This window comes from Aulonocara stuartgranti (assembly GCF_965226115.1).
Source record: "Aulonocara stuartgranti genome assembly, chromosome: 12".
Taxonomy (NCBI): Eukaryota; Metazoa; Chordata; class Actinopteri; order Cichliformes; family Cichlidae; genus Aulonocara; species Aulonocara stuartgranti.
Window position 1 is genome coordinate 6,125,090 of NC_138948.1, and position 12,571 is coordinate 6,137,660.

Here is a 12,571-nt window from a genome sequence, read left to right on the forward strand (position 1 = left end):
TCAGGGGGGGCAAGGACTGGGGACTCTGTCAGCGATCTGCGGAGGGTGTCGAACGCCTGCTGACAGTCCTGGGTCCAGATGAAGTCACGGTCCTTCTGCAGCAGGTGGAAGAGTGGTGCGGCTATGGAGGAAAAGCCCTTCACAAACCTCCTGTAATAAGACGCCAGTCCTAGGAAGCTTTTGAGCTGTTTCTGGTCTGCTGGTGTGGGCCACTCGGTAATGGTGTGAATTTTTTCCTCCAAAGTGCTGATGCCCTCACGACCCAGCTTGTGGCCCAGAAACTCCACCTCCCTCCTCATGAAGTGGCACTTGTCGGGATGCAGCTTCAGGCCTGCAGCCGCCACCCTCTCCAACACTTGTCTCAGGGCATCCAGGGCAGCATCAAAGGAGCTCCCGTGCACTAGAAGATCATCCAGGTAAACCAGACACCGTTGCCGTGGGACGCCAGCCAGCACACTGTCCATGAGCCTCTCGAAGGTCGCAGGAGCGTTGCAAAGGCCAAAACTCAGGACTTTGAACTGCCATAGTCCCCTGTTAGTGCAGAAGGCTGTCTTCGGTCTGGATTCCGGGGACAGTGGCACCTGCCAGTAGCCACTCCGCAGGTCCAGGGTGGAAAACCAGGAGGACCCGGCTACTAAGTCGAGGGACTCATCAATCCTGGGAAGGGGGTAAGAGTCTTTCTTCGTCACTTTGTTGAGTGGTCTGTAGTCCACACAGAAACGCATCCTAGGACTTTTTTTCTTAGGCACCATCACCACCGCGGAGGCCCACGGGCTATCAGATGGTTCTATGATGCCCGCCTTCATCATTTCACACAGCTCCCTGTCTGCAGCCTCCTGATGAGCCAGGGGCAGGCGGCGGGGGCGCACTTTAATAGGCTGGGCATCCCCTGTCTCAATGACGTGCTCTACCAAGTGTGTCAAGCCAACATCACTTTCTTTCAGGGCAAAAATGTCACTAAACTCTTTTAGTACCTGCCATAGACTCTCTTGCTGCTGTGGAGTCAGCCCCTCACAGTTCTTTGACCAGATACTCCTCACTGCTGAGAGCCTCTCCTCCTCCGCTCGCTGTTCTGCTGGCGGGTCTGCAGGGGTCTCTGCGGTGGAGGTGGACGCCGCGGAAGATGCTGTGCAGACCGGGGGAGGAATAAGCGGCACCTTCTTCCCATCAGGGAGTACGAGGAGGCCTTTGCCTAAGTCCAGTACACCACCAATGGCTCGTAAAAAATCCAGCCCAAGGATGCAGGCGTCCTGCACGTCAGCCACCCAGGCAGCATAAGACACACCGAGGTCCCCCACCTTGAACTGGAACACTCCCTTCCCTCTCATTGGGGCCAGATCACCGGTCACAGTCTTAAGTTGCACGTTAGTCGGTTGTACAGCAGCTCCGGTTGGGACAATATCGGGTCGGACCAGCGTTGCATTGGATCCCGTGTCCAGCAGGGCCGTACAGGACACCCCCGCAATCGTCACTGGAACATGGCAAAAGCCGCCAACCTGGGTCCAGCCCACAGTGATGGCCGCACCGGGTGGAGGTGGCGGTGGTGTGGGGATGTCGTTCTCCCAGGCCCGTGTACTCCCGCCTACACGGGCCCGTGGGCGTTTCCCTGAACCGCTGCAAGCTTGGGGCACTGCCTGATGAGGTGTCCGACTTGTCCACATCCCCAGCAGCTCTGAGGTCGGCGGTGTGGGCCAGCCCGAGGGGAAGGCGACTGCAGCGAAGCTGTCTGCACCAAACTGCACAGGCCCGCTGGCGTCTCAATCTGTTCCACAGGTGCTGACACAGCCCTCACCACGTGTGCGTCGTCAGCGCCCCCAGAGGATCCTGCAAGCATCTCCCTCTCCAACGCTAGCTCCAGGGCTGCACTGAGTGTGGCCGGCCGAGCAAGCTGAGTTTGCATGCGGAGCTCTTTAGGGCTCAGGGCCTGCAGGAACTGGTCCCGAGCTAACTCCGCCTGCACTGATGGTGGCATGCTGTCATACGCCCTCCGGCAAAGGCACTCGACTTCATGGGCCAAAATGCGGAGGGGCTCACCTGGCAATCTGCGTCTGTTGTGGAACTCCGACCTCAGCAGCACTGGTTGGTTATACTGCCCGAAGCGCCTCTGAAGTGCTCCGACCAGAGCATTATAATCTCCCCTCTGCTCCTCGGTCAGCAGCAGCAGGCATGCAGCTGCATCCTCACACAGGCACAAAGCCAATTGGAGAGCTTTATGTTCCTCAGACCAGCCAGCTGCAACAGCTAACAGCTCGAACTGTGCGATAAACACTTCCCATGGCGTCTTGCCGCTGAACTTAGGCGTTTTTATATTCGCTGCAGCTTGCTGGGCGCCGCCATGTTTGTTTACATCACGTGACGGCGCGCCAAGCGAGGTCGACTCCTTCCCGCCGGAATCGCGGCCGCTGTGCGAACAGTTCCCGAGCCTAGTCAAACCTGGAGAAAATCCAGCCTCGGCAGACAGCCGCAGCGCCGTTTCCCTCACTCCATGGGCGGGCGAGCGCGGACGAACCTCCCTCTCCTCCGTCTCCTTCTTAATCCTGCCCGGCAACATCCTCGTCTCGTAACGGCAAGCGTCGCCGGCAACAGGGTCTCGGGCGTTCTGGGGTTCTTTTTTCTTTCTTCACTTCTGACACCAATGTAACGTTCACAAGAACCAGACGGTTGGGGTCTCAGTTTGTCCGTTTATTCGGCACATAAGCCAGCGGGTTGTTAACTCAGGGGGAAGCGCTCTCGAACTACACCTCTCTTCAGCCTGGCACACACACAGAACAACCAGGTCCCCCCACCCCTTCCTGTACACCACCCTCACTACTTCCTGCAGCCCAACCAAACATGAATCTTAAAGGAACAACAACAGTGTGCAGAGAAAACCAACATGTCACTGTCCAGTAACACTTAACCATCGTTACAATATAATCCTCTGAGCTACAGAATCTTTTTTCCCTGTTTTGAGGTATTATTATTCTCATTGGAAAATAGTAGCTTGTGTCTTTAGATTTTTTTTATTCTGTATATTAGACAATCTTACAGAAACATATATAATTCATCTATTCTTTAACATACATAAAGAGCCCTGCATAATTTCCATAAAACTTTTGTTATTAATGACACACATAGCAAAGTGAACTTAAGTGAGAAATAAGATGCTCACTATAATATGTGCTATATGTCATGTGTCTGCACTGTATACATGATTATCATAGAAATGGACATGCCAATGTCACCTGTGTCAAATATATGGTGCATCCAGATATACGTTATAGCTAGTTGGATAACTGTGTTGGCTTTTATGGTATCTGACGAAGAAATCAAAGGGATACTGCACCCTAACATATTAGCACTAATTACTTACAAGGTAACTTTGCACTTATGTTTACCCCGCTTTGGGGTCAAACTGAGAACCTTCACAGACATTTTACCCCGCTTTGTTGTTTAGTTTACTTTAAATGGGACCAACAGTTACAATTTGAACATATTTTTGTATTGAAGAAAGGTTTGAAACTAGCAACTGACACCACAAACTCATCATGAAAGTGTTTTCTGAAGTCACAGGTGGGAAAGGCTGGCGGTGGAAGAAAACTCATCTCCCGTTGGTCAACAGAAAGAATACATGTTTACATTGCCTTCACTACTTCACTACTCAAACACAGATGCTTCATCCATCTTTTATATACAGTCTATCACTAATATAAGCACAGATTTTTATTACACATGGCAAAATACAATCCTGACAAGATAACATTTTTGCTGTTCTGAAATCTGTGTAACAACCCAGTGGAGGATTTGACTATAAACCACATGTACACTGACAAACAACTTTCTGATCACAAGTCATTAGCCAGTATGCATACTCTGCATTATCCTCCTTCATGACACTATATCATCATAAACTATAATCATCAAAATTGGGTTTAATGTTTTGTTCAACATTAAACCTCTTTCTCAAGTCTTAACATTTATTTTCTCTGCAATTCTTGTTTCCTCTTCAGTCTCGTCTTTTCCTTTCACTCTGTCTGCTCTCCTCTCCCTCTCAGTAGGCAGGTCTTTGGTCCAGACTCAGCCCACAGGGGGGAGTGGTCTTATGATGTAGCCGGGTTATGAGCGCCGTTCCCCGGCCAGCCTTCCAGCTGTGACTTGCTGTGACTGCCTCTTTATCCTCTCGCCCTTTCGGCGGTTCTCGCAGCAGGGGCCTGTCTCCGTTAATCAAAGATGGAGCTCCGGACGAGCCTCCCCGCTCTCCTCTTCCTCTCTGCCGTCGTCCTGCAGTCGGTGTCCGGCGCAGTTTCACGGACAGGACCGAAAGTCACAGAGAAGGTGGGTGCATATTTTGCCGCATTTATTTGCATTAATCCAAAACCGCGTAGGCTTCTTTTCCGCGTGCTCGATCTGCATCTTCTCGTGGGTTCACGGCGATCCCGCAGAAGTGCTGTACTACAGGAAGGGCACGCGCGCACGGTCACCCGGAGTGCGAGGGGAGACGTGTCCGGTAACGATAGGAGGCCAAGGCTTCTGTCTCCGTGATTCTTCGAGAATATGTGGGACACACACACACACACACACACACACACACACACACACAGCTGTATACGTGTCCATTGAGATTAACTTAACGCGCAATGCGTTTGTCCGCAGGCGAACACACGCGCACACTCTTAGATAAATGTGTGACCTCCTTACTCTGAGGCTGTAATAAACATGCACAGACCCTGAAAAGACATGAGCCACCCAACATCTGCAAAAGCCATCTGTTAAACTCACACTCTGTTATTCAGCCACATTCCTGCTTTTACTTTGAAATTCATTTAAACACGGAGCTCGTGCATGAAAGTGTATAAAGAAAAAGCACCAGTGATTTTCAATAAAATTACCCGTATATCACCCGGCATGCCTTTGGCTATTTTTTGACTGCAGGATTATTCTCTTTTTTGCATTTACAGTTGCATCTACATGCATCAGATTTCTTACATAAGGAACATTTGGTGTCTAAGTGTCTTTAGCTTTTCTGGCACCATGTTGGTATTGGCTAACCTCTCAAAAAAGCTATACTTTGGTTGAGGCCTGTTGACATCTTGCACAGATACAGACCATCAGACAGGCAGCACTTCTTTTCTTTATTTGGTTTCTTCTCAGTTTTCACCCTTGTTAGCCTCTTTAGTGTCAATTGTAACCTTTGATGTTACATACTCTTTCAATTCTCACCATACACCAGGTGTGCCAAGGAGTGGATTTATTATTATTATTATTATTATTATTATTATTATTATTATTATTAAGATGGAAAAGCTGCATAAAAAACACAGCTGAACTTTTAGAACCATTTTGCAAACACTGTGTTAACATATGTGGAGCTCAAACCCTGATGTACTCTCTAAGACGATGTTAAGGACCTTCTTTGAACAGCCATGAGATCCTTTCTTGACATTATAGCTGTTGTATTATAGCTCTTTTATACTGTGCTTAAAGGGTGCATAGCTCTAATTAAACCACACATTTCTGTGATATGATGTTCTAAAGTAGGAGCTCTGGTCAGTTTTTGGAGCCACAGAAACCTGATACTTAAATGCAACAGAGATGGCAGAGGGAAACTGACTCCCTATTACGGCTGATACGGCCTCTGGTTGCAAAGGAAAAGTAGCACGCTTACATATAGACACAGAGGATGAGTGCTCAGTATAAACTCAGAGTTAAGTTTGCATAAGAGCATGGAAGTTTTTTTTGACTTCAGACTATAAAAAGTAAATGTAGGAGACGGCTAAATTCACATGGTATCTTGAACTCAGTTTCTTCAGGTGAATATGGCTTCTGGAAATGGGTTTATTTTAGGTAAGGTCATTATCTTGAAAGTGTGTACAAGAGGAATGGCACTGGATGACGACTTGCTTGGTTTTCTGTTTTCACAGAAGCTTAGTTCGTCATCACATGTCTAGAAAAGTACATGGCTGCAGTACATGTGTGAAATGATGGCCATTAGTGAGCTGATTGGATGACAATACGTTGTATGACGTTTTATTAAATGACAGCTGTTTTATTTTCCAGGTATTTTTTGACATAACGGTGGGAGGTCATGAGGTGGGGCGGATCGTCATTGGTCTGTTTGGAGAGGTCGTCCCTCTAACAGTGAATAACTTTGTCGCACTGGCAACTGGAGAGGTAGGATGATGTTGGACAAATACACATTTCCACGCACACTGATGTGATTATGGTAGATATTCAGCAGCCACTTCAATTGATACACCTTGCTAGTACTGGGTTGGAACCTCTTTTGCCTTCAGAACAGCTTGAATCCCTTGTGGCAAAGATTCAATAAGGTACTGGAAACATTCCTCAGAGATCTTGGTTCATATTGCCATGACAGTTTCATCCTTGATTTGAGTTTCCCATTCCACCACATCCTAAAGATGGTCTGGTGGACTGACATCTGGTGACCTTTGAGTGAATTCATTCTCATGCCCAAGAGAACAGTTTAAGATGATTTTAGCTTTCTACCCTGTTGGAAGCAGCCTTCAGAAAATGAGTAGACTGTGGTCAGCAACAATATTCTGTGTTGTGGCTGTGGTGTTAAAGAAAGTGCTCAGTTTGTATTGGTGGGGGTGGGGTAGGGGGGCAAAGTATGCCAAGAAAATATTCCCCCACGCCATTAAACTGCCACCATCAACCTGAACTGTTGATACAAGGTACATCCAAATATTGTAGCAGAAACCAAGACTTATTTAAGCAGGCAATATTTTCCAACATTGGAAAAATACAATTGAATCCTGCATGGTCTTCTGCTGCTGTAGCCCATCTGCTTCAAGGTTCAGCAATCTGTAAATTCAGAGATACTCTTCTGCATACCTTGGTTAGCTATTCGAGTTACTGTTGCCTTTCCAGCAGCTTGAAGATGTCTGGCTATTCTCCTCTGACATCTGGCATCTAAAAGGCATTTTTGCCCAAAACTGATGCTCACTAGATATTTTTTCTTTAAACACTGGAAATGATTTGGCAGAAACAATCCAGTAGACCAAAATACTCCAGTACAACGCAAACAACCATGCCACATTCACTGAAAGCAGCTTTCTTCCTCATTCAGTTGCTCTGATGCTGGTTCGAACTTCAGCAGTCTCCATGCCTAAATGCACTGAGCTGCTGTCACGAGACTGGCAGATGAAATATGTGTGTTAGCAAGTATTCAACAGGTGTAATGAAATAATCAGTGAATGTACATAATCTTTACAAATTAATATGTCAAATACAACATGCATGTGAATAGACAAACAGATGAAAACACACACATAAAATTTAACGGTAGTGATGGTGATTAAATGTAGCCATCATCATAACCACAACATGTCAGTCAGGCCCCATAAAGGCCTCAGAAAGTTAGAAATTAGCGTTGACATTGTTTCCAAGGTTACTTGTACAACATGTTTATATTTTAAGTTCTATATGATGTTTGGGACATACAAATGTATCCACAGGTGGAAAAATCTAGTTTTCACATCGATCAATTCTTTTTTTTTTTTTTTGTTTTGCAGTTTCATAATTGTGTATCACTCTTGATGCACAGTGGTCTTTGTGTTGCAGCATTATGTTTTTACATGTCTCTGCAGAAAGGTTATGGGTACAAAGGGACGAAGTTCCACAGAGTCATCAAGGATTTTATGATCCAAGGAGGAGATTTCACATCTGGTGATGGGACTGGAGGTGGGAATGAAAGACAAAGTTGTACCTACACATTAAATTTAAACCTTTTTCATTTTAGGAAAAAAAATCCACCAGAGCTTAACTGAATCTCCTTTTTTAAAATCTAGGTCACAGCATTTATGGAACAACTTTTGCAGATGAGAACTTCAAACTGAAGCACCTTGGAGCAAGCTGGGTGAGCACACTCTCACTAGCAATTCATGTATTGGAGAATAAGGTAGTTGACTCAAACTTAAATATGACAAGTTATGACATGACGTAACAAAGAGTTGTGTGTGTAATTGTGTACTAGGTGAGCATGGCAAATGCTGGGCCAGACACCAATGGGTCCCAGTTCTTCATCCTAGCTTCCAAAGCTCCGTGGCTGGATGGGAAACATGTGGTTTTTGGCAAAGTCCTGGATGGGATGGTGGGTGGAACTTAAGATTTTTTTCCATTAATCTTTTTCTTACATCTGGTTGCAGGGGAGGAGAAGGTGTGGGTTTATTTGTGCAAATGTGTCCTGACTGTGAAATAATCTGTTAACAGCCTGCAGGGTGAGCGGTGTGATACACAAGTGGGCCTCTGAGCAGAATCTCAAAAAACGTCAGAGATGCATAAAATGACCTCAGTGACAGCAGAGAACTAAAAACAACCCCAAGAGAAAATTAAAACAAAGCCAGAACAAATTAAGCATAAAATATATGAACAGAAATAGAGATGGGAAACTGTCAGATTGCCAACCAACCAATATTACATGCTGAAATGTTTTTCTTTTCTTTTTATGGTCGTCTTTGTGCCCTCTTAGATGGACCTAAAATGTTGTCCAGACTTTAATTTGTAATTGGCAAAAAAAAAAGCCTAATAATAATTGAATGGGTGGAAAAAGGCAGAAGCAAGGTGTCGACGAACATCACCTGCGAAGAACTATGAGTAATTAGCAGTCCCATTCAAACATGTCAAAACATAAACAATTCAGCTGAATGAGCCATAAATGGAGATCAAAATAAGAATGACCAGCAAGATGAAAAATCACACTAAAGAGAAGCATTTGCATGTAATGCACAAAACTCCAAATTAATACAAATTGCACCTAAGAGACATTAAACTTGTATAACTTGTGTGTTATACTTGTATAACTATGCATGTGACAAATAAAGAACCTTGAACCTTGAAACACCTGCACATTCTCACAAAACTGGACCCTCCTACTTAAAAGGATAGCTGGGGTAGGCATTTTCCTGTCTGCTCAGAGGGCTCATAAAGTTCTGTTTCCTTCTCCCTTTTTTATTTATTTATTTATTTTTCTATTTTTAAAAAGAGTACTGATGTTTGAATAATATTAGCTGAATACAGCTGGCATGGGAGGACTCTGGTTTTCAGGAAGCTCGAAGACTCTTCACTGAGAGCTAATGAGTTACTAAATGTACAAACTATTAAAGAAAGTAAGCTCACATTTGATTCTTTTAGTCCTTGTATTTGTTCTGAAAGGTCTGCCAAAGGCGAACTAGTTTCTTGTATAGATTCAGGAACTCCACCCGTACAGGAAATAATCCAGACTTGGGCTGCATTCAGCAGGAGCAAAACTTGGCAAAGCATTAAATCAAGTAGAAGATTTTAATCTTGAGGTACAAGGAAGCAACAAAAGAGATGAGCACAGGTATGCAAAGGCTAGGGAAGGTCAGTATTAGCAATGTTCTGAGGTGTGGGGACTCAGCAGAGGGCAGGAAACTATTACTTAGGTTTCTAAAATTTACTGGGCTTTCTCTGAGAGTGTAGTAAAGTCAAAGTGCTGAGAAAATAATGAGTGTAATGTAACAAGGGACAGAATAAGATAAGTACTACACATGGAAGCGGAAAATATGTTTTAATTTGGCAGGTTTTGTTCATCATTATCAGACTGAATCTGTCCTGGGTAGAAGAAGGTAGGAAAGGAAGGACATTTTCTAATCGTGTGCTGTAAAGGATTTCTGATTTTAGAGATATTATGCAAATAGAAGAAAGAAGTCCTACTTGTTTGTTTAGTATGTGCATTGAAGGACATTTCCTGGTCAAAAATGACTCCAAGGTTCCTCACGGTAGTACTGGAGGCCAAGGTAATGCCTTTCGAAGTAAAAATAGGGTTAGATACCATATTTCTACGATCTTTAAGGCCGAGTACAATAACCTCAGTTTTATCCGAATTAAGAAGCATGAAGTTAGCGGCCATCCAGGTCTTTATGTCTTTAAGACATTCCTGCAGTTTAACTAATTGGTGTGTGTTATGATCAAATTGGAGTATATTAGATAGATATGATTCAAACCACTGCAGCGCAATACCTGTAATACCTACAGCATGCTGTAATCACTGTAATAAAATATAATGATCAGCACTGAGGTCCACTGTCAGAGGCCATAAGAAGATCATTTGTAACCTTCACTAAAGTTGTTTCTGTGATGAGCTCTGAAACCTGACTGAAACTCTTCAAATAAGCCATTCCTCTGCAGATGATCTTTTAGCTGTTTGACAACTACTCTTTCATAAAGTTTTGGGATAAAAGGAAGGTTGGCGATTGGCTGCACCAAAAACCTTCTAGTGATTGCTTTGATTCCTATCAGATTTCTGCATTTATCTGTAGTTTTCTATTTTTGGCTGCAAATACTTGCTAATTAATAGTATAAATGTGACAAAGTGTGAGAATATTTGCAGTTGTTTTAACCCCACAGCCAGTATGTTTAAAAAGGTGCAATTTTTCTTTGAAGGCTTTACTTTCAAAGTACTTTATTTCCGGTTTGGGTCGTACTTTCCATAGTTTTATTAAAGCTCCTGAGAATAGCAAGACATTGTTTGCAAGTCCATCACTTGCATTCCAACTAAGAACACAAGAATTAGGGAATGTCCGTTTTTTTTGGTTTTTTTTTGTTTTTTTTTCCCCCCTCACAACCTGTGGTTACCAGATGGTCAAATGCTAGTTTTAAGACCTGTGTGAATGGGACTTTAACGACTTGATCCATTGTCATGTGTTTAGTGGAAATACTGCACTGCATGTTAAAGGTGACACCTAAAACAAACTGATGTGTGATTCACTGTCACTAAAATAAAGTATCTAACCTGCTTCTGTGGATCTCCTTTTGCAGGCTGTGGTTCACACCATTGAGCTTCAGGACACCAACGACAGGAACCTGCCATACACAGAGTGTGTGATCGTCAACAGTGGCAGGATCCCTGTTAAAGAGCCCTTCGTAGTGGAGGTGGAGGGCTGGTAAATGCCAATGGTGCAAGACTGTCTGTAGGAGAAATATATTAATATTTATATATTAATCATTAGTCCCACTGAAAGCGTGCCAATTATTATTATTATTTATTTATTTTTTATATTCCTTTCGTATGTTAACATGCTCTTTCTGGGGTGCTAGCATGTTGGATTGGGTACTTTTTAACACACTTATAACTAAAAAAGTCTGAAAATTTCACCAAGCAAGCTCATACGATGCTAACTGGGAACATATTAACTCACAAGCTAATGTTTACATGCTAACATACACCAGTGGCTAATGTTAACTAAGAGGTACTATACATATTAAGTATTGTAATTCTTAACATGTATAGTAATAATGAGCTTGCTAATGCTACCTTGCTAGCATTTAGCAATTGTGGGTCAAGTAGTTAAAGTAGATCGTGACTTCTGATTGATTTCCATTGTATGCAGATGTAATAAAAATTGGAAATTTCTATTAAGTTATTAACAGAAATCGTTACAGTAGCTAAATAACAGGTGTTAACTTTCTGAGAAAACAGGAAAACCCTTCAAAATAAGGTGTTAAACCTGGATGCCAATGTACAGGTTCAAATATTAGTATTAGCATTGTATTAGTATTAATTAATTGTTATTAATATTCATATTAATTTGTCATTCTTAGACCATCAAATGGAAGCTTTACATTTCCGAAATGACCCATTTCAAAGTCGTGGCAGGGAAAAGGAAAAACATATCAAAACCTCAAAACACAAAGTCTTTAACAGAGGAGTCGTGGCAGTGTGTGAGTCGATGTGTTCAGTATTTATCAAGTTCACTGTGGTAAATGCTAATGGTTTTACACATTAGTATACTTCAATACTTTACGTGGATGATGCTAGTTAGTATCATCTAGTATTAGTAACAAATAATGAAGACACTGTATAATCTGCCATCAGAAACACTTATGTAGCATTTGTTGCCAAATCATTCTTTCTTTGCCAAATGCATTTCCTATGCATCTATTTGATAAATATCAGAATTTTAAAATCCGTTAACATGCATATGCAAAAAATATGTAGCACATGTCAAGTGCCAAATGTTTTTGTTTTTTTTAACATTGCATCACTGTAAACATAGAATTTGCATTGTGCTTGGGAATACATTATGCACCATATCATGTTTGCAGAAACTACAGCACAAACTGCACAGGATGAAATGGTTCAAAAATTGTGAAAATGAGTTCTGTACGGACGCTTTTCAGTGACGTTGGTGAACTGTCACAGTTCTTTTGTAATGACCCCAAAACTGTCATGGTAACATACTGTAGAACATATTCTTGTGCCACTGCAGCTAATACAACATTTAAACCTCTTCAAGAAACATTTTTTTTTCTTTATTTCAGCAACAATAAAGGAAAGTGCCAATGAGTATGTTTTCTACAATAAAAATGTTATTGCAAAACAACCAGAACTAGTCTTTATATTTGTTACTTCTTGTGTCTCTAGCTTTTCACCATTCGCCTACCATCAGCCATCAGCTGATCCCCTTTGCTAATTCAGGTAGCTGTACTGATGAATTCTGTGTCATATCAAGTGGAACAATTGAGAAGCCACTAAATTATAATAAAATTAACATTATAGCCACTACATTGTAAATCACATTTTGGGTTTTTTGTAAGCCCCTAACATAAA

The 12,571-nt window shown here is 42.9% G+C and overlaps 2 protein-coding genes across 5 annotated transcripts in view; one reads left to right on the forward strand and one right to left on the reverse strand.

The window, feature by feature from the left end:
• The window catches only part of prdm6 (PR domain containing 6), a 203,938-nt gene that overhangs the window by 140,091 nt on the left and 51,276 nt on the right, over window positions 1–12,571 (reverse strand). Inside the window, exon 1 of one of the 4 annotated variants that reach the window (XM_082554519.1) lies at window positions 10,754–10,816. The exons of 2 other annotated variants lie outside the window; for them this stretch is intronic. The gene's annotated coding sequence lies outside the window, so the exon portion shown is untranslated. Of the gene's footprint in view, window positions 1–10,753; window positions 10,817–12,571 lie in introns of those variants that run through there. One more of the 4 variants, XM_082554520.1, reaches the window with a different exon arrangement.
• ppic (peptidylprolyl isomerase C) lies at window positions 3,745–12,350 on the forward strand. Its single transcript, XM_082554524.1, has 6 exons — window positions 3,745–4,314; window positions 6,037–6,150; window positions 7,590–7,683; window positions 7,791–7,858; window positions 7,976–8,092; window positions 10,780–12,350. Exons 1-6 carry the CDS (start codon window positions 4,210–4,212, stop codon window positions 10,906–10,908), a joined length of 627 nt encoding a protein of 208 aa, XP_082410650.1. The 5' UTR covers window positions 3,745–4,209; the 3' UTR covers window positions 10,909–12,350.